A 21,841-nucleotide genomic window follows, 5' to 3' on the forward strand; every position below is an offset into this window, starting at 1 on the left:
CAATTTTCATTCAGATAAATTGAGTTGAGAGGTCAAGGGACCCCTTTGAAATAGTTTCCCCTCCCCTTCCCGACAAGCTAGCATATTATGCGTGGTACCAATGGATGCCTTAGGTCTTCTAGTTTCTTCTGATAACAGGACCTCCTCCACTGTAGCTTTAAAAATGACCCTGCTACAGCCATTTGATTGCCCACGAAAATCAGGAGTTTTGACAGATGACTCGTGGCCCACCTGCAGTACCTCCATAGTTTGGGAATCACTGGTCTATGACATCATCAGTCAATGTGCGGACTCTACTTTTCTCTCACTACTGATCACTCACTGGCGTCAGTGATGCGAAGTTGAGTGCACTGAGTAATGTCACTCGAGCACTCCATGATGTGATCAGTGATGGTCACTCGAGCAATTGTGATGTCATCAGTGAGTGATGTCATCAGTGATGCGAAGTTGAGCAATAGAGAGGCAAAGTGACGGCCTACTTCCTGCTTCAGCACTGTACCAGAGATTTGCATCCGCCATTTATTTTCCCAGACACATTTCGTAAAAATAGTTTTACTGGTTCAAACCAAACGGTTCAGCTAACGCTATAATCGGGAGAGACCATAGAACAGTGGTGCCCAACCAGTCGATCGCGGTCTACTGGTCGACCGCGGACTGACCCCAGGTTGATCGCGTCAAAAATCGATTATTAAAAAAAAAAAAATTAATAATCAAATAAAATATAATGGAAGTACATGCAGTTGTTTATTTTAATTATGGATCATAATACAATGCAATTCCAAATGCACTTTTATTTTAAAAGTAGCCACACAGTGAGAAAAAAGAAAGTGAGAAAAAATAAATCATGTATTGGGGAAAAAAAGTGATGCATCGATTTAAGATGCATCGAGATGCATCGATAATCGTAATCGAATTGAATCGTAGCCCTCTGAATCGTAATCGAATCGAATCGTGAGGCCAGTGAAGATTCACAGCCCTAATGTCAAGTGGTTGTGGAACAACGAGAAAGTGTTGTGAGGTTAGTTACTGCAGGCTGGAAACAATGCGTGTGCGTTTGCGATGTTGAAACTGGACTGGTAGATCTCGGGAGGCTGGCTACTTGAAAAGTAGATCTTCGGTCAAAAAAGGTTGGGCACCCCTGCCATAGAACATTTCACTCGGACCAAAACGTTAAAAAAATGCGGGAAATATTTTTTCAATGTTGTTGTTGTTTTTTTTGGTCCGAGTTAAATGTTCTATGGTCTCTCCCGATTATAGCGTTAGCTGAACCGTTTGGTTCGACAAAGTAAAACTATTTTATAAGCATTTTACGAAATGTCTATGGGAAAATAAATGGCAGCTGAAAATCTCTGGTACAGTGCTGAAGCAGGAAGTGACGTACCACTTTGCCTCTCTATTGTGCGCTGTGAGCAAGCCCGCACAGCGGGCGGGCCAAGGAATCGAGCGTGCATAGCGCACAAGATTTCTAGTCTCTGAAAAGGGCTGTAGTCTCTCTGTCTCTGTCTGCCTGCCTGTATGTCTGTCTGTCTCTCTCTCTCTCTCTCTCTCTCTCTGTCCCTCTCTCTCTCATCATACATGTATAGAGAGGCAAAGTGACCGCCTACTTCCTGCTTCAGCACTGTACCAGAGATTTTGATCCTCCATTTATTTTCCAATACACATTTCGTAAAATGCGTATAAAAATAGTTTTACTGGTTCAAACCAAACGGTACAGATCTATTTAGAAACAGGAGAGATTGCATAACATTTCACTGGGAGCAAAGCATAAACAAAATGCGGGTTTAAAGAAAAAATAATTCTATGTTGTTTTTTTAAAGTTTTGGTCCGAGTGAAATGTTCTATGGTCTCTCCCGATTATAGCATTAGCTGAACCGTTTGGTTCGACGAAGTACAACTATTTTATAAGCATTTTACGAAATGTCTATGGGAAAATAAATGGCGGATGAAAATCTCTGGTACAGTGCTGAAGCAGGAAGTGACGTTCCACTTTGACTCTCTATTCTATAGACATAAACAAAATCCTACATGTGAATCATAGACTGTATATAAATATGGATGTACTTTAGCCTCCATCACATCACCCATAGGATTGTGGGCTCCCGTTTTGAAGCCCCGAGTTTGGCGTTTTTTTTTTTTTTTTTTTTTTTTCGATTTTTTTATCCCATTTTTATCCCCCATTAGTGCTAATTTAATTTATTTATCCTGGTTGCTACTCCACCCTCTGACGACCAGAGGAGGAACCACATTAGCAACCAGGATATTGCATGTTTTGGTGAAGGGGTTTCCTATATGAAGGAAACCCCCGGGAGGCACGGGGAGAACATGCAAACTCCACACAGAAAGGCCCTTTTGACGACCCCAGCCGGGCGGTGGGCACTCGAGGACATGCGGACGGGCACGCATTCCTTCAGCGCTCACAGTGTCCCAGGTGGGAATCGAACCCAGGACCTTCGAGCTGTGAGGCGAGTTTGGCGTTTTGACGACTTTGTTATTTGGAGCCTAGTCTCGTTTGCCAGACTCTCTGCAACGGGGGAGAGTCTGGCTGTACTGGCTGGCACTCTGGTATAGTGTTGGAAAAGGCTCTGTTTCCCTTTACAACCAAACACCAAAAGTACAAAGCAGGCGCAGTCTAGATCCAATCGTTTTCAGCGTGTAACAACGAGCTAGCATTGCTGATGATGTGGTTTCATAGCGGCGCAGGCATTTGAGATCGACAGATTCGACACGCACAGCGGCAGAGGCATTTAAGATAGACAGATTTGTCATGGAGGGAGCGGAAAGGAAATCCATATATGGTCGCAGCCGGTCAGTCAGAGCGGGTCGGAGCCAATGGCAGAGCTTGCAGGGAGCGGAAAGGGAGTTTTTTCCGCTTCCGACTGAAATGCACGGCACCAATGACAGAGCTTATACCAACAGCCTGTTTCCATGCAGCTAGACTTCTCTCCCGGCAGGGAGGGAAGTCTGGTAAGCGAGACTATTTGGAGCCAAACAAAGCCGCAGTGCCACCTGCTGGTGTGTGATTGGTGATCTGTGCGATCACTGGACAGACTAGAAACTAGCGATTGAGACCATAAACTTATGAGGAAAGTGTTTACTGTATGGCTTCCTCCCACAAGCCATACGGAGCCTGAACTCCAAGTAGTTTTATCTGAACTTTATTCAGACTCCTTTTGCACTACATATAAAGACATTGCACTTTATGGACAAGCACAGTTTGCACTACAACTTAAATGTCCCTTAAATGCACTTTAACTGTCTTTCATGTGGTTCTAACTTTTTTTTAACCCTTTAACTTTTTTTTACCTTTTTATCATGTTTATTTCTGTATTCTATTTTTTTCTACTGTACAGCAAAGTCATGGGCCGAGGCTTTTAACTTTCATTGTAGCTTGCTGCATATGACAATAAAGTTTCCTTGATCCTTGATAAGTGAGAAGTAGGGTCATTTCCTCATTGACTTCTATAGAATCAGATTGTCATGACCAGTGAAATTAGCTACAGAGACAAAAAAGACATCAGGTGAAACATGTTTATTTCTGCTGTAAAGTTAGGCATTTTAACATGGGGGTCTATGAGGAATGACTCCCTCAGCTTCAAGTGGCCATTTAGCAACGGATGTTTTTGGGACTTCCGTGTTGGCCTTATTTGTCCAAGACAGAGTTTGGGGCTTGTTTTGAATATGAATGTTTCAGTGAGTTACATAATCCTTTTTTACCCTCAGACTGATGCAATCTGGAAAACATTTATTCCTCTTCTCAATGCTTCACACACACACACACACACACACACACACACACACACACACCCACCCACCCACCACACACACACACACACACACACACACACACACACACACACACACACACACACACACACACACACACACACACACACACACTCACAGGTTTTGCATGTTCATTCCCACCACAGGCTGATGTCAATTGTCTTATGGCATACCTCAATATGTTTCATGATTTCTCTCTTGGCTCTCTGTTCAAAGACCTTACATGCACATGCACACACTCGCACGCACATGCACACACGCACGTGCACAGTGCACACACACACACACACACACACACACACACACACACACGCACGTGCGCACACACACACACACACAGGACAAAAGAAAGTCTTTGTTCTGGGGGTAAACAAGGCAGTAAAGTGAACGAGCCAACCCAGGTCTGTTCAACACCTGATTGGTGCTCAGCCTGGGAGACTGGCTGGTTGCTATGGTGACAGAGGGAGCAGGTGTGTGTGTGTGTGTGTGTGTGTGTGTGTGTGTGTGTGTGTGTGTGTGTGTGTGTGTGTGTGTGATTGAGAAGAGGAATAAATGTCTTCCAGATTGTGTGTGTGTGTGTATGTGTGTGTGTGATTGAGAAGAGGAATAAATGTCTTCCAGATTGTGTGTGTGTGTGTGTGTGTGTGTGTGTGTGTGTGTGTGTGTGTGTGTGTGTGTGTGTGTGTGTGTGTGTGTGTGTGTGTGTGTGTGTGTGTGTGTGTGTGTGTGTGTGTGTTCACAATTGTCTAAAGTGGGGGGCGGTCTAAATGCAGGGTGACAGAGGCAGAGTAGAGTGGGCTGCCCCTGCCATCCTGCCTTTAGGACATTTGCACATGTGGTCACAGCTATTGTATTGCTGCTTGTTATTAAGATCCGGGTTCCCACGGGTCCTTGAAATCCTTGAAAGTTTGCAAATGTGAGGGGGGAAATAATTTTTTTGAAAATAGACATAACTAGACATGGATCATTCAAAGTGCTTGAATTTATAGATTTTGTGCAATAATAGAAATTGAAGTTCATTTTTACACAGCATAGTTGAGAAGTGTTCACACATTGAAGCCTCTCTCTCTTTTTAATAGTTCTCTGTAAGGCAGTGATGCTCACAAGTCATTTTTTGCAAGTCCAAGTCTCAAGTCTTTGATCTCGAGTCCAAGTGAAGTCTCAAGTCATTGGGCTTGAGTCCAGAGTTATGTTATTTGATCCCATACACTCAACAATTGTGCCAAGATAGTCTGATATTGCTGTTTGACATACTTCAGACGACACCAAATAAATACATTTAAAAAAATGTCTGTGTGAAGGCATTTATTAGTTTCTGACTCTGGGAAAGTGGGAAAAACTGTAATATTCACCAAACTACTGTATCTCTGAACACACACCAAACTACTGCATCTCTGAACACACACCAAACTACTGTATCTCTGAACACACACCAAACTACTGTATCTCTGAACACACATCACACACATTTAGGCTATTTTTATAACGAATAATAACTTTTTTTTCACTTCCACTCACTGAGCCTCTGTCTGTCTGTCTGTCTGTCTGTCTGTCTGTCTGCGTGTCTGCGTGCCTGCGTGCCTGCGTGTGTGTGTTTCCAGGTGTGTGCCAAAGCGCCGCGTGTGTCTGAGTGACTGGTCAGACTGCCTGCAGTATGAGTGTGTAGGGCGGCCAGCGGCCTGCGGGGGCAGCATGGACCCAGCCTGTGACACGGACGGCCTGCAGCACGCCAGCCTCTGCATGCTCTTGCAGACCGGGAAAAGCCTGGCTTACATGGGCCAGTGCCAGGTAGGCTACTGCATGGACACAAGTAGGGATGCACCCATATGAACATTTTGGCCGATACGATAACCGCGTTAGAGTGTACCGCAGGGATGACGCGCTCCCATACATTTTTGTTAACCAGAGACCTTACTTTATGCATTTAAGTGAAATCCCCATTCTAAAACCCCATTCACTTTTGAGATTCACAGAGATCTCACAATTTTAACTTTTTTCCCCTGATTGGGTTTTATTATATTGAAATAATTGGTATTGTGCATTTACGTAACATTAGCTTTCCTTTGTTAATGTTGTTATTTATGTTTAATTCATGTTATCAAATTGGTTCGTTAAGATTGATTAATTAACACTTAATGTACTGAAACGTGTATTTACAGCATGATGTGCATCTTATTCACATCCATTAACGTGTGTGTGTGTGTGTGTGTGTGTGTGTGTGTGTGTGTGTGTGTGTGTGTGTGTGTGTGTGTGTGTGTGTGTGTGTGGTGTGTGTGTGTCCGTGCGTGCATGCGTGCGTGCGTGCGTGCGTGCATGCTTGTGTCTCAGGATGCCTGTAGGAAGCCACAGAAGGTGTGCGGTCATAACGGTGAGACCTACCTGACAGTGTGCGAGGCCTTCTCTGATCGGGTGGCGGTGGACTATCAGGGCCCATGTCACGCCGTGGGGGGCGTGTCTGACCTGGCCTCTGACTCCGCCTGCAGCTCCATCCCCTGCCCCTCCCTCTCCCCCCCGGGCTGTATCCCTGTCACGCCCCCTGGTGAGTACAGCTCACACACATGGGGGCTGGATTCCAATAGTTAAAAAAAAATGTCCTAACTCAGCTATTCCTACTAGGGGTGGGAATCACCACATGTCCCACGATACAATGTTATCACAATACTTAAGTCACAATATGCTAGTATTGCAATATGCTGTATTGTGATATATTGACTATTACTATATTATTGCTTCCGTAAAGGATGGTCCAGTGTATCCTATGCTAAAGGAGCTAAGTCAGGAAGCATTGAAGCACCTTTACTTAGCATTTCAAACAGCTCTTATTATGGCTGCCACTTAGGTACGTGCAGGTCATTTCACAGTTAGGAACCTTCCTAACCAAAAAAGTCTATTTCAACGCAGCCCTGCTCTATAATCCATGGATGCCTTCAGAGTTTTCACTACGAAGGGAAGTGGCTTCACAGCATGTAGGCCATAGGGATTAGCCCTCTGGAATGAAACGTAGCCTAAGGCAGACCTCTCCACGTGTATGGAGAAAATAACACTCCATGCCAGAAAAGCCTTGAAACAAATTGAATTCCACAAGAGTGAAACCTTCACCCCAACAGAAGAGTTTTTCACTTGCCTAAAGAAAAGTAAAGTTTGAACCGACAGTTATTCCCTCAAGATGTGAATGCAGTGTTACTTTCCAATGACCTATGTCCTCTGTTTGCAGGAGCCTGCTGCCCTTTGTGTGCCAGTATGCTGCAGATCCTCTGGAACAAAGACCAAATGAACACGTTCTCCAAGGTATGGTTGGTTTGGATCACGGCTTCTCCACAGTCAATGGTTGATTTCATTGTGATCAAAGAGAATATCAAAAGAAGTTTTTCATGAATGAAAATGTATTGCAATTGGATGTTTCAGGCTTGCATTTTCCTACAGTATACAGTACAGTATTTCCCCTACCATTCTACAGGCCTGGCGGGCCCACCAGGCCAAGGGTGCCCCCGCCAGGCCAGAAAAAAAAAAAAAGATAATAATATTTGTTTTCCTGCTCTCCCCAAAATTTCAATAAACCTTTATGGCATATTATTACAATACAACAATACTGGTGTTGACAGTAGTAGAAGATGCCAAATCATTCAAAACAATAAGCATTTTGCTTTTAGGAGCATCGTGCCAGCGTACGGCGCTGTTCCAAAACATGTCAACGTGTGTCATTGCCTGGGAAACGCACATCCCATAATCAGTGTTGGGCAGTAACTTAGTTACAGTAACTTAGTTACTGTAATTGTATTACTTTTACCAGTAACTAGTAATGCAAGGGACTACAATTTTCAAAACTAATCCAAGTAACTTCAAGTTACTGCATTACATTCTCCAGCACTGGCACAGTGCTAAAAGGAAGTGTGAAGATAGACAGGTCTGGCTATGTGAGGCTTCTGTGTTGCCAGAAGGAAATACAAAAATTATGCTATAGGCAAATAAATAAAAGTATGCAGTTTGGCTGAATGTTGACTCCTGCTGTAAAGTTAATATTGTTCCAATAAAGTGGATTTAGTTGTAAAAGGAGCTGGTTAAACAGGTTGTATGTCACTTTTTCGGAAACTGGCGTAGCAAAAGTAATATACCGTAGTAAAGTAATAATGAGTAAAGTAATTGTATTACTTTTTAAAGGAGTAATCAGTAATAAGTAACTAATTACACTTCCTGAGTAACTTGCCCAACACTGCCCATAATACAACTGTTCGCATCGCATCCCATAATAGTATGATGATACTTGGGATGCCATTGCGAACATACTGTAGATGCGAACAGGTTAGCTAAATGTTTAGCGTCGCCAGCGAGGGCCCCTTACCGTTGCAGTCGGGGTACGTTTTGAAATCCCTCCAGGCCTGAAAATTTTTCTCGGGGAAACACTGCAGTAAATTGAGAGCTCATAGCTAAAAACTCATAAAATGACTGTAAATCTTGAGACTTTTTAAAAAAATTGGCTGTTTTCAGAACAACAATATAAAAGTTAGTTCTTCTTTAACTCATTGAGTGCCAGCCACTTTTGGAGAACGGACGCTCCCAGTGCCAGAGTTTCAGAGCGTTTTCAGTGATATCTCGAGGCCCACAGAATATTGTGTGATATTACTATGTAAACACCGAACACGCACAAAGAACGAGGAGACTCTCTTCTATCATCTGCAAAAAAAAGTTTATTGATCCCATTTTCCCTTCTTTAGTTATGAGCCGGAGAAGATAGCTTGATTTAACCAAAAACAGCAATTTTTTTCTAGAAGCTGAGATAATGAGCCTTTTGTGAAATTAAACATTCAAGCACATCATTGACTCTGAAGCTAATATTTTCTGATATAATGACACCTCAAAAATAATTTCCTTCAATAAAAGAGTGAAAACAAAGGAATTTTGTTTGGCCAAATAATATTTTTTAGCTGCAACCAGCAGCGCTGGCCCCTGCGTGCGCAGACCCTACACCTTCTTGCTGGTCTTGATTTACTGCTGGTGGGCATCAGATAGCCTATTCTAGCTTGTTTGCTCTCTATCCATCGAGCCTGCTGCCTGGGTCTGTGTGTACTGTCAATGGTTGTATGCTGTAGTGCCCTGCGTGCCCCACCCCCCTCCTCCTCCTCCTCCGTGGTGGGAGGAGTGTCTCTGCTGCGGTTTGCTCTGAGTTTGATCTGCACTGAAAAGTGTGCTGCATCCCCCCGCTTTTTTACAGCGTGTCGCCAGCTGAGAATAATGTAACTTTTCAGAAAGACGCCCTTTGTCGCCGTGTCGGCAACTAAATCATATGGATGGGCTATCGCAGCGGACACGGATGGGGCTCAATTGTGGCAGCAGATTGGCTGCTGCAGGCACAGCTAACGTTACAGTATGCTTCATGCATATGGATGCATACGGATGCGATGCGATTTCCGTTTCCACAACGACTTCTTCTTTGTTTTTTACTCCACTTTCTCTCATCTGGACAGCACTGTCGCCACCTAATGGATCTGTAAAATAGGTTATAGACCTCCAATAGCTACAATATTTGTACAGGAGATGTATCAGGGATTGATCCACGTCCCACCGTCAAAAAACGCAATTGACGACAATCGTCGTCTTTGGCACTCTACGTTAGTATTTGAAATGACGACAGCTGTCGTCATTGGCACTCAATGAGTTAAAAAAGCAGACCCCAAGGCTGAAAATGACATACATAAAATAAGATGCTTACTGTTCTTGAACTCCTGTGACTACAGGCATAGGCTACTGTTGGGGGTTTCTTCTCCACATGTCAGAATGACTACGTAGTAGAGATGCGCGGATGAGTTTTTATGCCATCCTAATGCATGAACCAACCGCCCGCCATAAATCCGCGCAAATTATTTCATACTATTTATAGATCCGCGCCCGCCATGCACCCGACATTTCACAACGCTATAAAAGGAGCGAACTTACGGTTTCTGCTGCCGTTGGTGCGATCGCTGCAGTCAGACTCCAAATAAACTTCCACGCTGTATTATGTCCATTCCACCACTTGCCCTCATGTAGCTTACTCGGCTAACGCTATAGCTTTAAGTTTAGTTTACTGGATTGCCTCATTGTATGGGAAAATACGAACGTCTTCTCTTCAAACAGGTCTTCAGCGGAGACTCCTCTTTGAGGGTGACATCATTGACCATATATGGACCAAAAGTGGAGCCTAGCGACCTAGCACATGGCTATTGTTTTGTTTACGTTTACGTGGGTCCTTTGGGGATCCTACAATTAATAGGCGACTAAGAATGTGCCTGATGAAAAATGGATCTTAAAATACGTTCATAGACTAGAGAACGTAATTAATTTTATTTTTCCTCATTAATGATACATCATTTCAAACGCCCGCAACCCAACCGCTATTAATCAGAATGTTTATCTATATGATCCGGCCCGCCCGCGGGGCGGGATATCCGCGGTCAGCGCGGTTGTAACTGCGGCCCGCGCATCACTACTACGTAGGACTTTTTTTTTTTTAAGGTCTAGGCAGGTTAAATGACCACTTTGACACAAAATGACATTATGGGTCTTTATCGCTGTACAAGACTACATATTTTTATATAGCTATTTCAATAAAAAAAACACAGCAAATAGGCTACGCACAAAAACATGTATCTTTTAATAATTTGAGACTGTGCCCTAACATGTCTAGTTGATGCCTTTCGTATTAGATGTAATTACGGGTTTCGGCCACTAGAGAGAGCCGTAAACCCAAGCAGCCCCTACTGCAGCCACAACTAGACCATAAAGCAATATCCTGCTCAAGTGCAAGTGCTGTTACTTTGCTGAAATCTTCAAACAGAGAAAGACACAAACAGAGAGAGACACAAACACCGACAGACACAAAAGGAGACAGACACAAGCAAAAAAAGAAAAAAACAGAATGAAAAATAAGTGCATGAATAAATAAAAACAGGATTTACAAAGGAAAAAGACAAAAGGGGGTTTTCAACTGCGGCACAATACTGTACATTCAAAGCACTGTATTCTACAAAATATGCATGCTAAGGCCATGGCTACACTGATCTGTGGTGTCTGTCCATCTGCGTTCATTTCGCTGTTCACTTCCATTCATTTTCAAAGACAGCTGTCCGTGGACTCGTGGAGCACTGATGAAGTGTAGGTCTCCAGCAAATTTGCATACATTTTGATGGACAGAAAGTTCAAGGGGGCTGAACTTTTTCTGGATGGATGGATTTGTCACCGTCCATGTAAGCTGTTTGTCTGTTCTCTCTTTGTTCAAGTGGTCCAGTGCGAAATACCAGAAACAGAGTCACCTCCATGACAGTTGCCCGCATCTCCGGAAAAGCGTTATTTTAGAGCAACAATATTGTTCTAATATCAACAACTAGCCAACATATATCAAAGCTGGTGGGCTTTATGGAAAGAGCGTGACTTGAACCGGTTAAAAGTTATTATCGCTGCATTTTGAGCCTGGCGAACACTTAGTTAGCAAACATACCTCACAGCTAACAGCGATAGCTAATGCCAATACTGTACACAAACAAAGCAAAGGACATGATTTATTGATTGATTGATTTAAGTGTCATGCACTCCAGGTACCCAACCCCCATGGGTTTACCCTTCCCACCCGCATGCACAGCCAATCATGCCTGTATGGACGCCGACCAACCCGGAGGTAACACAGGTGGCGCGAACCTGCGACCCTCGTGTTGGTAGACAGGGAATCTACCACTACACTACCTAGACGCCAACAATACATCATATTTTAGGAACTTGTCGTATGTTTTGCATGTAAAATGTTATTCTACAGCCTTCAGATGAATCCAGTGCAGTAAAAAGTACAATACTTTAAGTAAGTACATCCCATCCTCCCATACCATGTCCCCCCCCCCCCCAGCCAGGATTCTCTGCAGGTTTGTCAGCTGCAAAGCCCGGCCGGCGGCGGTGGCTAAACGCCAACCTGTTTGCAGCCAATAATCCCCACCGCCAAATAAGTCCCATCGCCATCTCCTTCTACTCGGCTTCATTAAGTGACAAAGCCCGCTCGGTCATTAGCCAGCCCGGCCTGTAATCCCCAACACAAACCTGGCACTAAGACTCCAGCCTTAAGCCCACTAAGAGCAGCCAAGAGCCAGCTGATGTGAACTGGCTGCAGGATACATGAGAGCTTCACTCACTTCACTTTGTTCTCTTATTCCTTTATTTGTTTGCTTCACTTCCTTTGTGGAGGGAGGACTGGGGCAAAGGCTTTCTATGTCCAACATATTCTTTCAGTCATTTGCTCTCCATGCCCTGTGCTCACTGCATACAGTACATGCTCCAATTCACATTTCATACCTTTCATACTGAAGTTGTGTTATGTTGAAAGTACACTAATAATCACGGGCATTTTCATCACAATCTAAAGCAAGGAACCTGTATGTGTGTGTGTGTGTGTGTGTGTGTGTGTGTGTGTGTGTGTGTGTGTGTGTGTGTGTGTGTGTGTGTGTGTGTGTGTGTGTGTGTGTGTGTCCTTCGCATATCTGGAGAACCGTTCGTTTCTATCACTGGGCGGGTGTGTTGGGGACCTGAGCAAGTGCAGTGTTGGAGTTGGTGCGATTTGGACACACAAAATGTTCAATAATAAACTTTGACTAAACAAGCGAACAGCGAGCCACTGCACTCAGCCTCTGTGGCTGAATGCAGTGGGGGCTGTTTGATATCAACACCGTCACATCACATAGGGGCGGGGCTTCAGGCACCTTCAGGCTCAGGTAAACTGCCCGAGAGTGAAGAACGAGCACACACAGGAGAAAAAAACAGAGGAGGAGGCAGTAAAACTAGCCAATAGGAGCACAGACATGTTTGATTAGCAGCAGAATCAACCAATGGAAGGCCATAAACTGCTTCAACCATACAGGCCAAGCAATTGTCCCGTTCAGAACAGACGGTTGATGCGGTTAAATTCCACAGTAATAATGAATGTTTCATCTTATCAAACATAAAGAGTACAATTTCAAAAGCCTGTTTCTGAATGGTCGAGTCCAGTCAACTCTCACTCGTTCATTGCAGCATTCAACTGATGGACGTGCAGATTCTGCCCATTCTGCTAATTGCCTTCCAGACTCGTAAATATCAAGCTCATTCTGCCAAAGTCTGACACAAGTGTTTTCATGAACCTTTTGAACCTTAGGCGTTTCTTTCTGTCTCTCGATTTGATTCCGTCTGCTGTATTGGCACGAAGTGTTTCAACGCTATAGCAAATTCAACTCCCATAACAAATGCACAGTCAAATTATAAAGTGAAACAGACATAAATTTATAGCCTTCATTTGTTTGTGACATGCTCTTCGTTTGGCCCCGCCCCCATGTATTTCCACTTAAAATTTGCTGAATGAAGGAATGAATTAGTCATACTTTTTCACTGGAGCTGTCATGTTAATAACCTCCGCCAACAGAGTTGGCCAGGAGGTCATATCTTTTGTCCCTGTCTGTCTGTCTGTCTGTCTCTCTGTGTCTGTCTGTGTGTGTGTGTGTCTGTCTGTGTTTGTCTTTCTGTCTAATTGTCTACAGGATATCTCAAAAAGTTTTGAACGGATTTGCACAAAACTTTGTAGCAAAGTAGGTCATGAGCCAAATTAGAACTGTCTACTTTCTGTCTACTGTCTACTGTCGACTTTCCACGTCCACTGGCCAAAAGGGGGGCGTGGCAATGGCTGTGGCTAGTCACAAAAAGGCACCTAACTTTTAAACAGATTCATGTAACACCACAAACCTTTGTAGAAAGGTTGACGGAGGTATATACACTCTACCAAGTCCCTCTAGGTATATTTGTCACATTTTCTCGGATTCCATCCAGGTATGCTCATGCTAAATCTGCTTCTAGAAACTCGAGAAAAGCTGGTCGAATTTAAACAGAAAAGTGCCATCCAATTTCCTCATTGTCTCAAAATTGTTCATGCTCACTTGAAGCAATAAAGAAATTACGTGATAAATAGCAGTGGAAACACGTCACTTTTCTTCTTCTTTTTTATTACTTTATTTTTTATTATTATTACTTTATTATTATTGTAGTATAATTATTATTATTATTATTATTATCATCATACTAATTTCGCTAAATGGCATATAGTTAAGGAGGAGGTAAAGCTTAATTTATGGTAGGGTGCTCCACACTTTTGATAAGTGTCTCTCAACATAAATAAAAGAGTCGCATGCCGTTTTTAATTTATACTTCAGCGGCAGGTTTCAGTTGTCTCCACGATAATAGGGCCCCTCCCCCTTCCTCCAAGCAGTAGCGTCTCTCCTCTGTTTAACAGCTGTTATATATTTCCACCTTCTTCTTGAGTTCAAATCACTATAAAAACAGACAGACAGACAATGGGGCTCGCTCGCTCTATTTTCAAATAATCTCTCCGCTCCTCCAGACCTCCACTCCTGTTTTCCCTGGTGGAGGAGGCTGCTCGTCCAGGTAGGCTGGCTGTCAAGACACCGCTACACTGATGGAACTCTCACTCTAGCCAACCGTCAGGCTCATAATATGCCATGGTTCCATAGTTCGGCTGGACCATGAAGGCCATTTCACACAGATGCGGAGGGCGGAATGCGGTACGAAATTCCGGGCGGATTTTCCACATCTGTCATTGTCGCAACATATCCACCCCACAATTCTGTCTCCACGTTTGCTCGCTGCTGAGGGCTTCCTAGCGCTTCCCCGTTTTTCCGCGCGCAGAGATCAGCACATTCTATTCATGTGCTGATATGGTCGTTTGAGAGTGAAACCTGTAGTACTGCGTTCATTGTCACCTTTCAATGTGCCGTTTCTCACATTTGTGGGGGTCTGCCTAGTCTCTCCCCATACTCAAATATTACATTGAATCGCTGCTATGCATACTACATAAGTGAAAGAGAGCTCTGCAGCATGCAGTAACGTCGTAGTGTATCAGTGTAAGAACTCTCATGGGTCTGGCGTTGAGACTAGGGTCTGCCTCACAGTCAGAGAGCCTTTATTTTCTCTTCTCAGTTCTGCTGACTGCTCCGCCTCCTTACTTCATCACGAAAGTAGGAGCACTTGTTTAATGCAGCTGATGTGCCGAATGAAAATGTGGCAGAATCGACGTCATTTAGAAATGAGATTGGCACTTTGTATGAATTGAGATCATGATTTTATTTTGATTAATCGTGCAGCCCTGATTTGTCCAAAACCTGAATGAGCTTGTCAGGTTATTGTGCCTCAAGTTAACAGCTGATGTGGTGTGTCAGTTGAACAGGAAGCAGCCAGTGACGGTACAGGATGTGCTGGGGATCCTGCGGCTGCACGTATCCGTGCCACAGTGCGACGTCTTCGGCTACCTGAGCTTCGACCACACACTGGTCGTCCTCATCGCACCGGTCGACCAGCAGCCCACACCACTGCAGGTACACACACACACACGCACACACACACACACACACACGTGTACACACGTGCGCACACACACACACACACACGGTATCAGGTATATACATTTTTTGCATTTCTCCATTTTTAACACATCTGAGTTTTGTGTTGTTTAGAGTCTAAACGAAAGCTTGAGAATCACTGGTCTAAACTTGGAGGATGAACCAAGCCCAAGCCACCAAGTTCAATTACTTCTTTCTTCATGTTTTAGCCATGAGACTGACGTCTTTCTTCATGTTTTTGCCATGAGAATGACGTCTTTCTTCATGTTTTTGCCGTGAGAATGGTCAAATTGAAAGTTATTGAATAGAAACTATTGGCTACTAGCGGAATACCCGTCCCTGTGTGACTGGCCATTTAGTCAGGCCTCGCTCACAGAGTTGGCATGCAGCCTCTCCTCTCTCTCCCCAGAGGGTTTTCATAGTCCACTTCAGTGGCTGATTACAATTCTGCTCACCTGTGTGCTGCTCCACTCTGCAGCTCTCCATGGTGCTGAACCTGTCTTGCCATTTTACGTGAGATCGCGCTGAATCTTTCAGGAAGTATAAAGAGCACCCCTGTGGGTGACCTAACGGAGCTGGATTTTTGAATTAGGTAATTAGGGATGACTAAATTGGCAAAAAAATGGCTAATTAGTGGCCAAAATGGCTCAAGACAGGTTCAGCACCATGGAGAGCTGCAGCAGGAGGCCACAGGTGCTCCAGAGTATATAAGCAGGATGACACAACCAATTCAATTTAGGTTTTTGTTGGTAAACCTGTCTTGGTTTGAAGGTCCCTGTGTCCTCATGGACAATAAAGCCATTGAGAAACACGGTGACCTTGCAGATTTTTTCTCTGCAGTAGGAAACTTTAGTGAAAAGAAGCAGAGACACTTCAAATGATTCATATTCTAAACACAAAGAGGCTGACTCATACTGTAAACACTGTTTGTCTCTTCCTGTCGCTCTCTCTCAACTCAGCTTCCATTCAAAGCCTGTTATGGTCCTGAAATATAAAAGTAGAAAAAACAATTATAACCACACTGAGTTAGCAACCAAATAGTCTCGGCTCCCAGACGTTTGGTGAGCTGCGCCACCAAACGTCTGGGAATTTCACTGTCAGAAACTGTCTGTCCGAGCCCGGCAAGAACCGCCGGCAGCAGACACGCCTACATTTATTATTAGAATTTTATTTGGTAGCGGCAATGCCATTTATCATAGTCCTAACACAGAGCATGAAGCTGATATGCTCCAAACAAAATTTATAGCTGTGGTTTATTTTACAATCGTTTTTCCTACCCGGAAGTGGTCCGCTTGATACTGTGAACTTGTGTGAAGTCATCAGCAGCCAGCAGGCTCTGTAACGTTAGCCTCGGGAGTCGGGTTTATCGCTGGGGGAAAGACCTCTAGCCGCCGGGGCCGGATGAAACACGTCCTATTAACAGGTTATGTTTGTTTCTACGTGATTAATATGTTTCTCCGCAAATGCGACAATGTTTTGCGAGACACCGGTTCTGCATGAGATCTGCCCCCAGAAAGCAGGCCCGCCCACAACACTCATGATTGGTTCTCCGATGCAAGGCTTCCAACAGTGCCACCTAACGTTATGCAAAGATTTAAATAGTAATATTCTCAGTCTTACAGGAGTGAAACGGATTAAGACTGAGGGCTGAGTCTAGCAACCAAAAGCTCTTTCAATTCAATTCAAATGGCTTTATTGGCATGATGTAACATTGTACATATTGCCAATCTTTCACACTGAGTGCTAATTCCGGTGCGTCCTTCATGGCCTCGTCCTCCAAAAACTACAATACGTGCAGAACTCAGCTACCTGGTCGCTCACCCACTCCCGCTCCAGAAAGCATATCACACCCATCCTCCAACACCTTCACTGGCTTCCAATACAGCACTGACCAAATCCACTTCACAATCCTCCTCATCACATACAAAGCTCTCAACACTCTGGCCCCTTCATACCTGACAGGCCTCCATCGTCACTCCCCCACTCGCACCCTCAGATCACCAGGACCAAGCAGATCCCCGTGGGGGACAGAGCCTTTGCCATCGCTGCACCGAGCCTCTGGAACTCGCCCCCTCCAAACATCTGAAGCTCACTCAGACTCACTCCCTTCATTCAAAAATCAACTCATAACCCACCTTCTCAAAAAGCCGACATTACCTGACTCCCACTGCCTCCTCAGAACTGAAATTCACACATCTACCACCCTCTTGATCGTCTTTCACTTTGTAACTTTTGTATTTTGTATATTATATTGTATTGCATATTAGTAGTAGTAGTAGTAGTAGTAGTAGTAGTAGTAGTAGGCAGCACTTGCTCCTCTCTCATTACCACCACTGAGGTGCCCTTGAGCAAGGCCCTTAACCCCAACTGCTCCAGTGGAGCTGCTCACTGGCCAACAGATCTGTGACTGTGGTTGTACTGGTCAGCTTCCAGGTGTGAATATGAACAGGGTGCTCCTGAAAAAGAGAGCAATGCTCTCAGTGAGACTCACCCTGTATAAATAAAGGTTAAAAAAAAAAGCATAATAGTATTCGCACGAAAATGTAGAAAACAAATATTTTTGGGTTAGCTTGCAGACCAGGGCAGAATCTTCGTGTGGCAAGAAAGAAAAATCAGAACCAATTTGTCTTCTGTGGCATTCCGTCTACACTTGACCAATGAAATATTTTGCTTGCTATGATGTCACATTTTCAAACGCTGTCCCAGGCTGAAATCAATGTGTGGCTTTCCATCATTAAAAGGCTTGTGATGGTTAGGCTGTACGCCTTTACGGACAGGTGAGGCAGAGGCACACATTGACTCATACAGTGGACTAGGAAGGCTCATATACGTATATAGGCATACGTTAACTCATACAGTGGACTAGGAAGGCTCATATATGTATATAGACCCCTTATACGACTATGTCACACTGACATCACGCAGCGTCGATGCGCAAGACGGAGGCAGAAAGACAGACTCCGCGCAGCCCTGGCAAGTAGTTTTCCAATGGCTGGAAAACTAAGACGAGCTAGACATGTCTTCGTGTTGTGCAGTGGGATGCCAGAATCGGAAAGCTATTGTAGCAGAGTATTCGGGTCCGCCTATTCACACTTGGTTAATAAAATAATAAATGATAGAGCCAGGCTGTAACGTTATAACAAGCTTCACCTAATTCTCTCCACATATCCTGTTCTACGGCAACTCGAGGGAACATACACAGCCTCGCACACACGCAATAGAACACAACACAACACTGAACACTCTTTTACACTATCAACAAAGCAAGGACTAAAGTTTGACTGAATCCCGTCAACTCATACTGCTTTTAATGCTAACCGTAGGCATCTTTGGTTGCAAGCCGAAAGAGGAAATCATTAAAAATGCCCGACTTTGCAGTGCTCGCTCATTTCATATCAGGTAAGCTGTAGCTGTAGGCTGCTAGTAACAGCCACATCGCTCGGTTAGTTAACAACCAAGTAACGTTAAATAATGGCATTATTGAATTGAACTGATTGGAACGAGGACATCATTAAAAATGCCCGACTTTGTAGTGCTCATTTCATAATCAGGTAAGCTGCCTGTAGCTGTAGGCTGCTCAGCCACATCGCTCGGTTAGTTAACGACCAAGTAACGTTACAAAATGTCATTATTGAGTTGTGTGCATTATCAACATAACAATATATCTTTACAAGTTACAGAATAATTATCTACGCTATCCCGTTATAAAGGAATGCACGATATGTATTGCTGGCCACTCTAGGCTTGGCCAATTGACAGCGCCAGTGCGTATGGGTCTGTAAGACGTATCCCATTAACCAACGTTAATTTCGATGCATAACATTGCTTATCACTAGGCGATAAGCTGTTGTAGTAAGCCGAGAACTGCATTTTAAAACTAAAATCTAACTGTGTGTGGCAGATGGGCACAGAGCAGTCCTGACAGCGGGGCTTTTACACAGCTCTCTCTGTCTGTCAATGCTGGGCTCACGGCTTTTTGCCTACACGATGCGTGCACAGCTCCAATGTTGACAGCTGTATAAGGGGTCTATAGGCACACGTAGTGTCCTCTAGAGAGAGTGGCGTCAGCGGAGGACCAAAATGCAAGACTCATTAGCCAATGAACAGCCAGGAATGGGTCTCGCGCTACTTTTGCATGCTAAAATAAAGCTGATAATGTACAATTTGATTCAAGGGGGGAAAACCCTTTCAGAGTACAACACAAACTGTCTATTTTGCTGCAACTCGACAGTGCTGCTTAATCCAGAACCTTACTTCCTGGAACTCTTGAGAGTAAAAAACTGGTCCATTGGAGTGAATGGAGATGTCGGGACTCTTCTATCTACATGGCTCTGGGCACACGTTGACTCATACAGTGGACTAGGAAGGCTAATATACATGTATAGGCACATGTTGACTCATACAGTGGACTAGGAAGGCTAATATACATTTCACTAGCCAGGACCACACCACAACAATATATCGTTTAGGAGTTTAATGAAGATTGAAATGTGTATGGGTTGAGGTGCAGGTGATGGTGCATGGAGATGTCCGTTGACATCTGTCTGGTCTGGGAGGAGCAACTGAAGACCGGGCAGAGCGAAACTCAGCGTTGGGGGTTCTGTCTCAGCATGTGCTGCCCGAGCAGATTGCTTCTCAGGCGTGTTTAGTTCCGAGCTGATTTCAGACCCCTCCAGACAGATCCTGGAAATGAGACATGAGAGAGACATGCACCGGATTTGACAGGAAGGAATGAGGATGTTAGGAGGTGAGGGTTGGGATGAAGGATGAGGGTTGAGGGTAGGGATGAGGGATGAAGGGATGAGAGTTGTGGGTAGGGATGAAGGGAAGGGAGGGTGGGTCGAGGGAACTGAGACGATCTGAGACAAACAGGGCAGGACAGGTTCACCATGCAGGTATATGTAACCTGCCAGGTAATTGAGGTGTGGTTCGAGGCGTGGTTAGAGAACTGGGTGAGGTATGGCCCATGCTCCTGAACCTAAGTTAACATACATATACGTATATAACTTCTATATATAGGCACACGTTGACTCATACAGTGGACTAGGAGGCTAATATACGTATATAGGCACAAATTAAATCAAGCAGAGTATGGTGGCGCTTCACAGACAACATGCAAACTATGGTCTGTTTTCTTCACAGCTGTAGCCAGAACAACAGCTGGTCTCACCTCAAACAAAATGCAAGTCTTTTCTCAGGGTGGATTGGCACCATGTCAAATCCACTGCATAGGCTTTTTAACCATTGTCATATCAGTAGCTTATTTTGGTGTATTTTTTTTATTAACATGGGCTGGCATTTAGATTTTAAATTTAAATTTCTAAAACACTGGAAATACTATGGTCTTGCCTTAAAGGCATTTTCATAATAATAATAATAATAATATTAATGACAATATACTACTACTATTACTACTATAATAATAATAAAACAAGTATTGTACCTATACATTTTATTGTATACATACCCGCAAATTACACCAGGGCTGCAGGGCGTTGGTATGGAGATACTGTATGAAGTCTCTCACTCTCTTGTCATTCTTTCTTCCACTGACCAACTCCGCTCAATCCAAACTCCACATCAAATACTTTCACACCTATTGCATACCTTTGCAACAACAGTGTGATGAGACACAGCTCCTGGACATGACACGTGAGATCATCTGTCTGAAAAGCTCTATACAAAGTTTGAGACGATTCTGAAGGACAAAGAAGTTGTTTCACATTTTATAGTTTTATTACGTTCACTACCTCCACAAACATAAATTAAAGGTAAAGCATATGTCTTTGGGTAAAAGCCTAGTGTTGTGTGAGTAAGTGTAGCTTTTTCAGATATTTCTTTGCACTGCACTCTCTGCTCTAGGGTCTCTCATCTATCAAACCTTGCGTAGAATCCCTACTAAAACCATGACTAACCTGTCCAGTGACTATCTACTCAATCCAATCCATGTTACACCACCCAGTATCGTCTTGCAAAGGTATCCCACACAGACGTAGTGATGTAAAAAACAAAACAACAAAACGGTTCAAAAGTAAACCAGACAATTTATCTAGAATTTATCCAGACAAATAATCTAAGCAAATCCTGACCCATCTTTAAGTTCAGCACCCCCAGTGGTTTAGTGTTGAAGAGAAGTCACTGAGAAAGTGTACACATACGCACCTTATCCCACACAAATTATATTCCAAAGCCGAAATGCCAGACCGCCGTCCAACTGAAGTGTGCGGTTTTGCTCTGTTGTGACAAGCAGAGATAATGGTTCTTTGCAGTGAATGCGTTTGGAAAAGATATGTAGGCCTAACCTATGGGCCTGTATTTTGTTGTAAAAAAAAAATGTTTTGAATGATCTCTCCTGTGTCAATAAAGTCTGTTTTACCCTGTGCACCTCCCCGCCTCAAGTCATTGGAAATGTTTAGAACATTGGAACAATCATAGCCTACCAGCCAACACTGGAATGTTCTTTTTTTTCTCTCTCTCTGTGATTAATTATTTAAATCCATGTGGTCATGAATGTGCTGTTAATGGTCATTTACGGTATTTATTTATTTCCTGTCTATATAAATAGTTCATTTGCAAAAACAGATTTAAAGCCATTCTTAAAATTAGCCCAATAGACAACACATGCTGATACGCCATAGCCTATCAAAGTGAAAATTATTATGTGA

The 21,841-nt window shown here is 43.7% G+C and overlaps 1 protein-coding gene across 1 annotated transcript in view; it reads left to right on the forward strand.

Annotated features, from left to right (window-relative positions):
- The window catches only part of reck (reversion-inducing-cysteine-rich protein with kazal motifs), a gene marked incomplete at its 3' end in the record, with an annotated part of 253,151 nt that overhangs the window by 224,834 nt on the left and 6,476 nt on the right, over positions 1-21,841 (forward strand). The window contains exons 17-20 of the mRNA XM_083631915.1: positions 5,385-5,571; positions 6,112-6,322; positions 6,998-7,071; positions 14,997-15,152. Coding sequence (XP_083488041.1) covers positions 5,385-5,571; positions 6,112-6,322; positions 6,998-7,071; positions 14,997-15,152 — 628 coding nt within the window. The remainder of the gene's footprint in view (positions 1-5,384; positions 5,572-6,111; positions 6,323-6,997; positions 7,072-14,996; positions 15,153-21,841) is intronic.

This window comes from Poromitra crassiceps, assembly GCF_964638095.1.
Source record: "Poromitra crassiceps genome assembly, chromosome: 2".
NCBI classification, from domain to species: Eukaryota; Metazoa; Chordata; class Actinopteri; order Beryciformes; family Melamphaidae; genus Poromitra; species Poromitra crassiceps.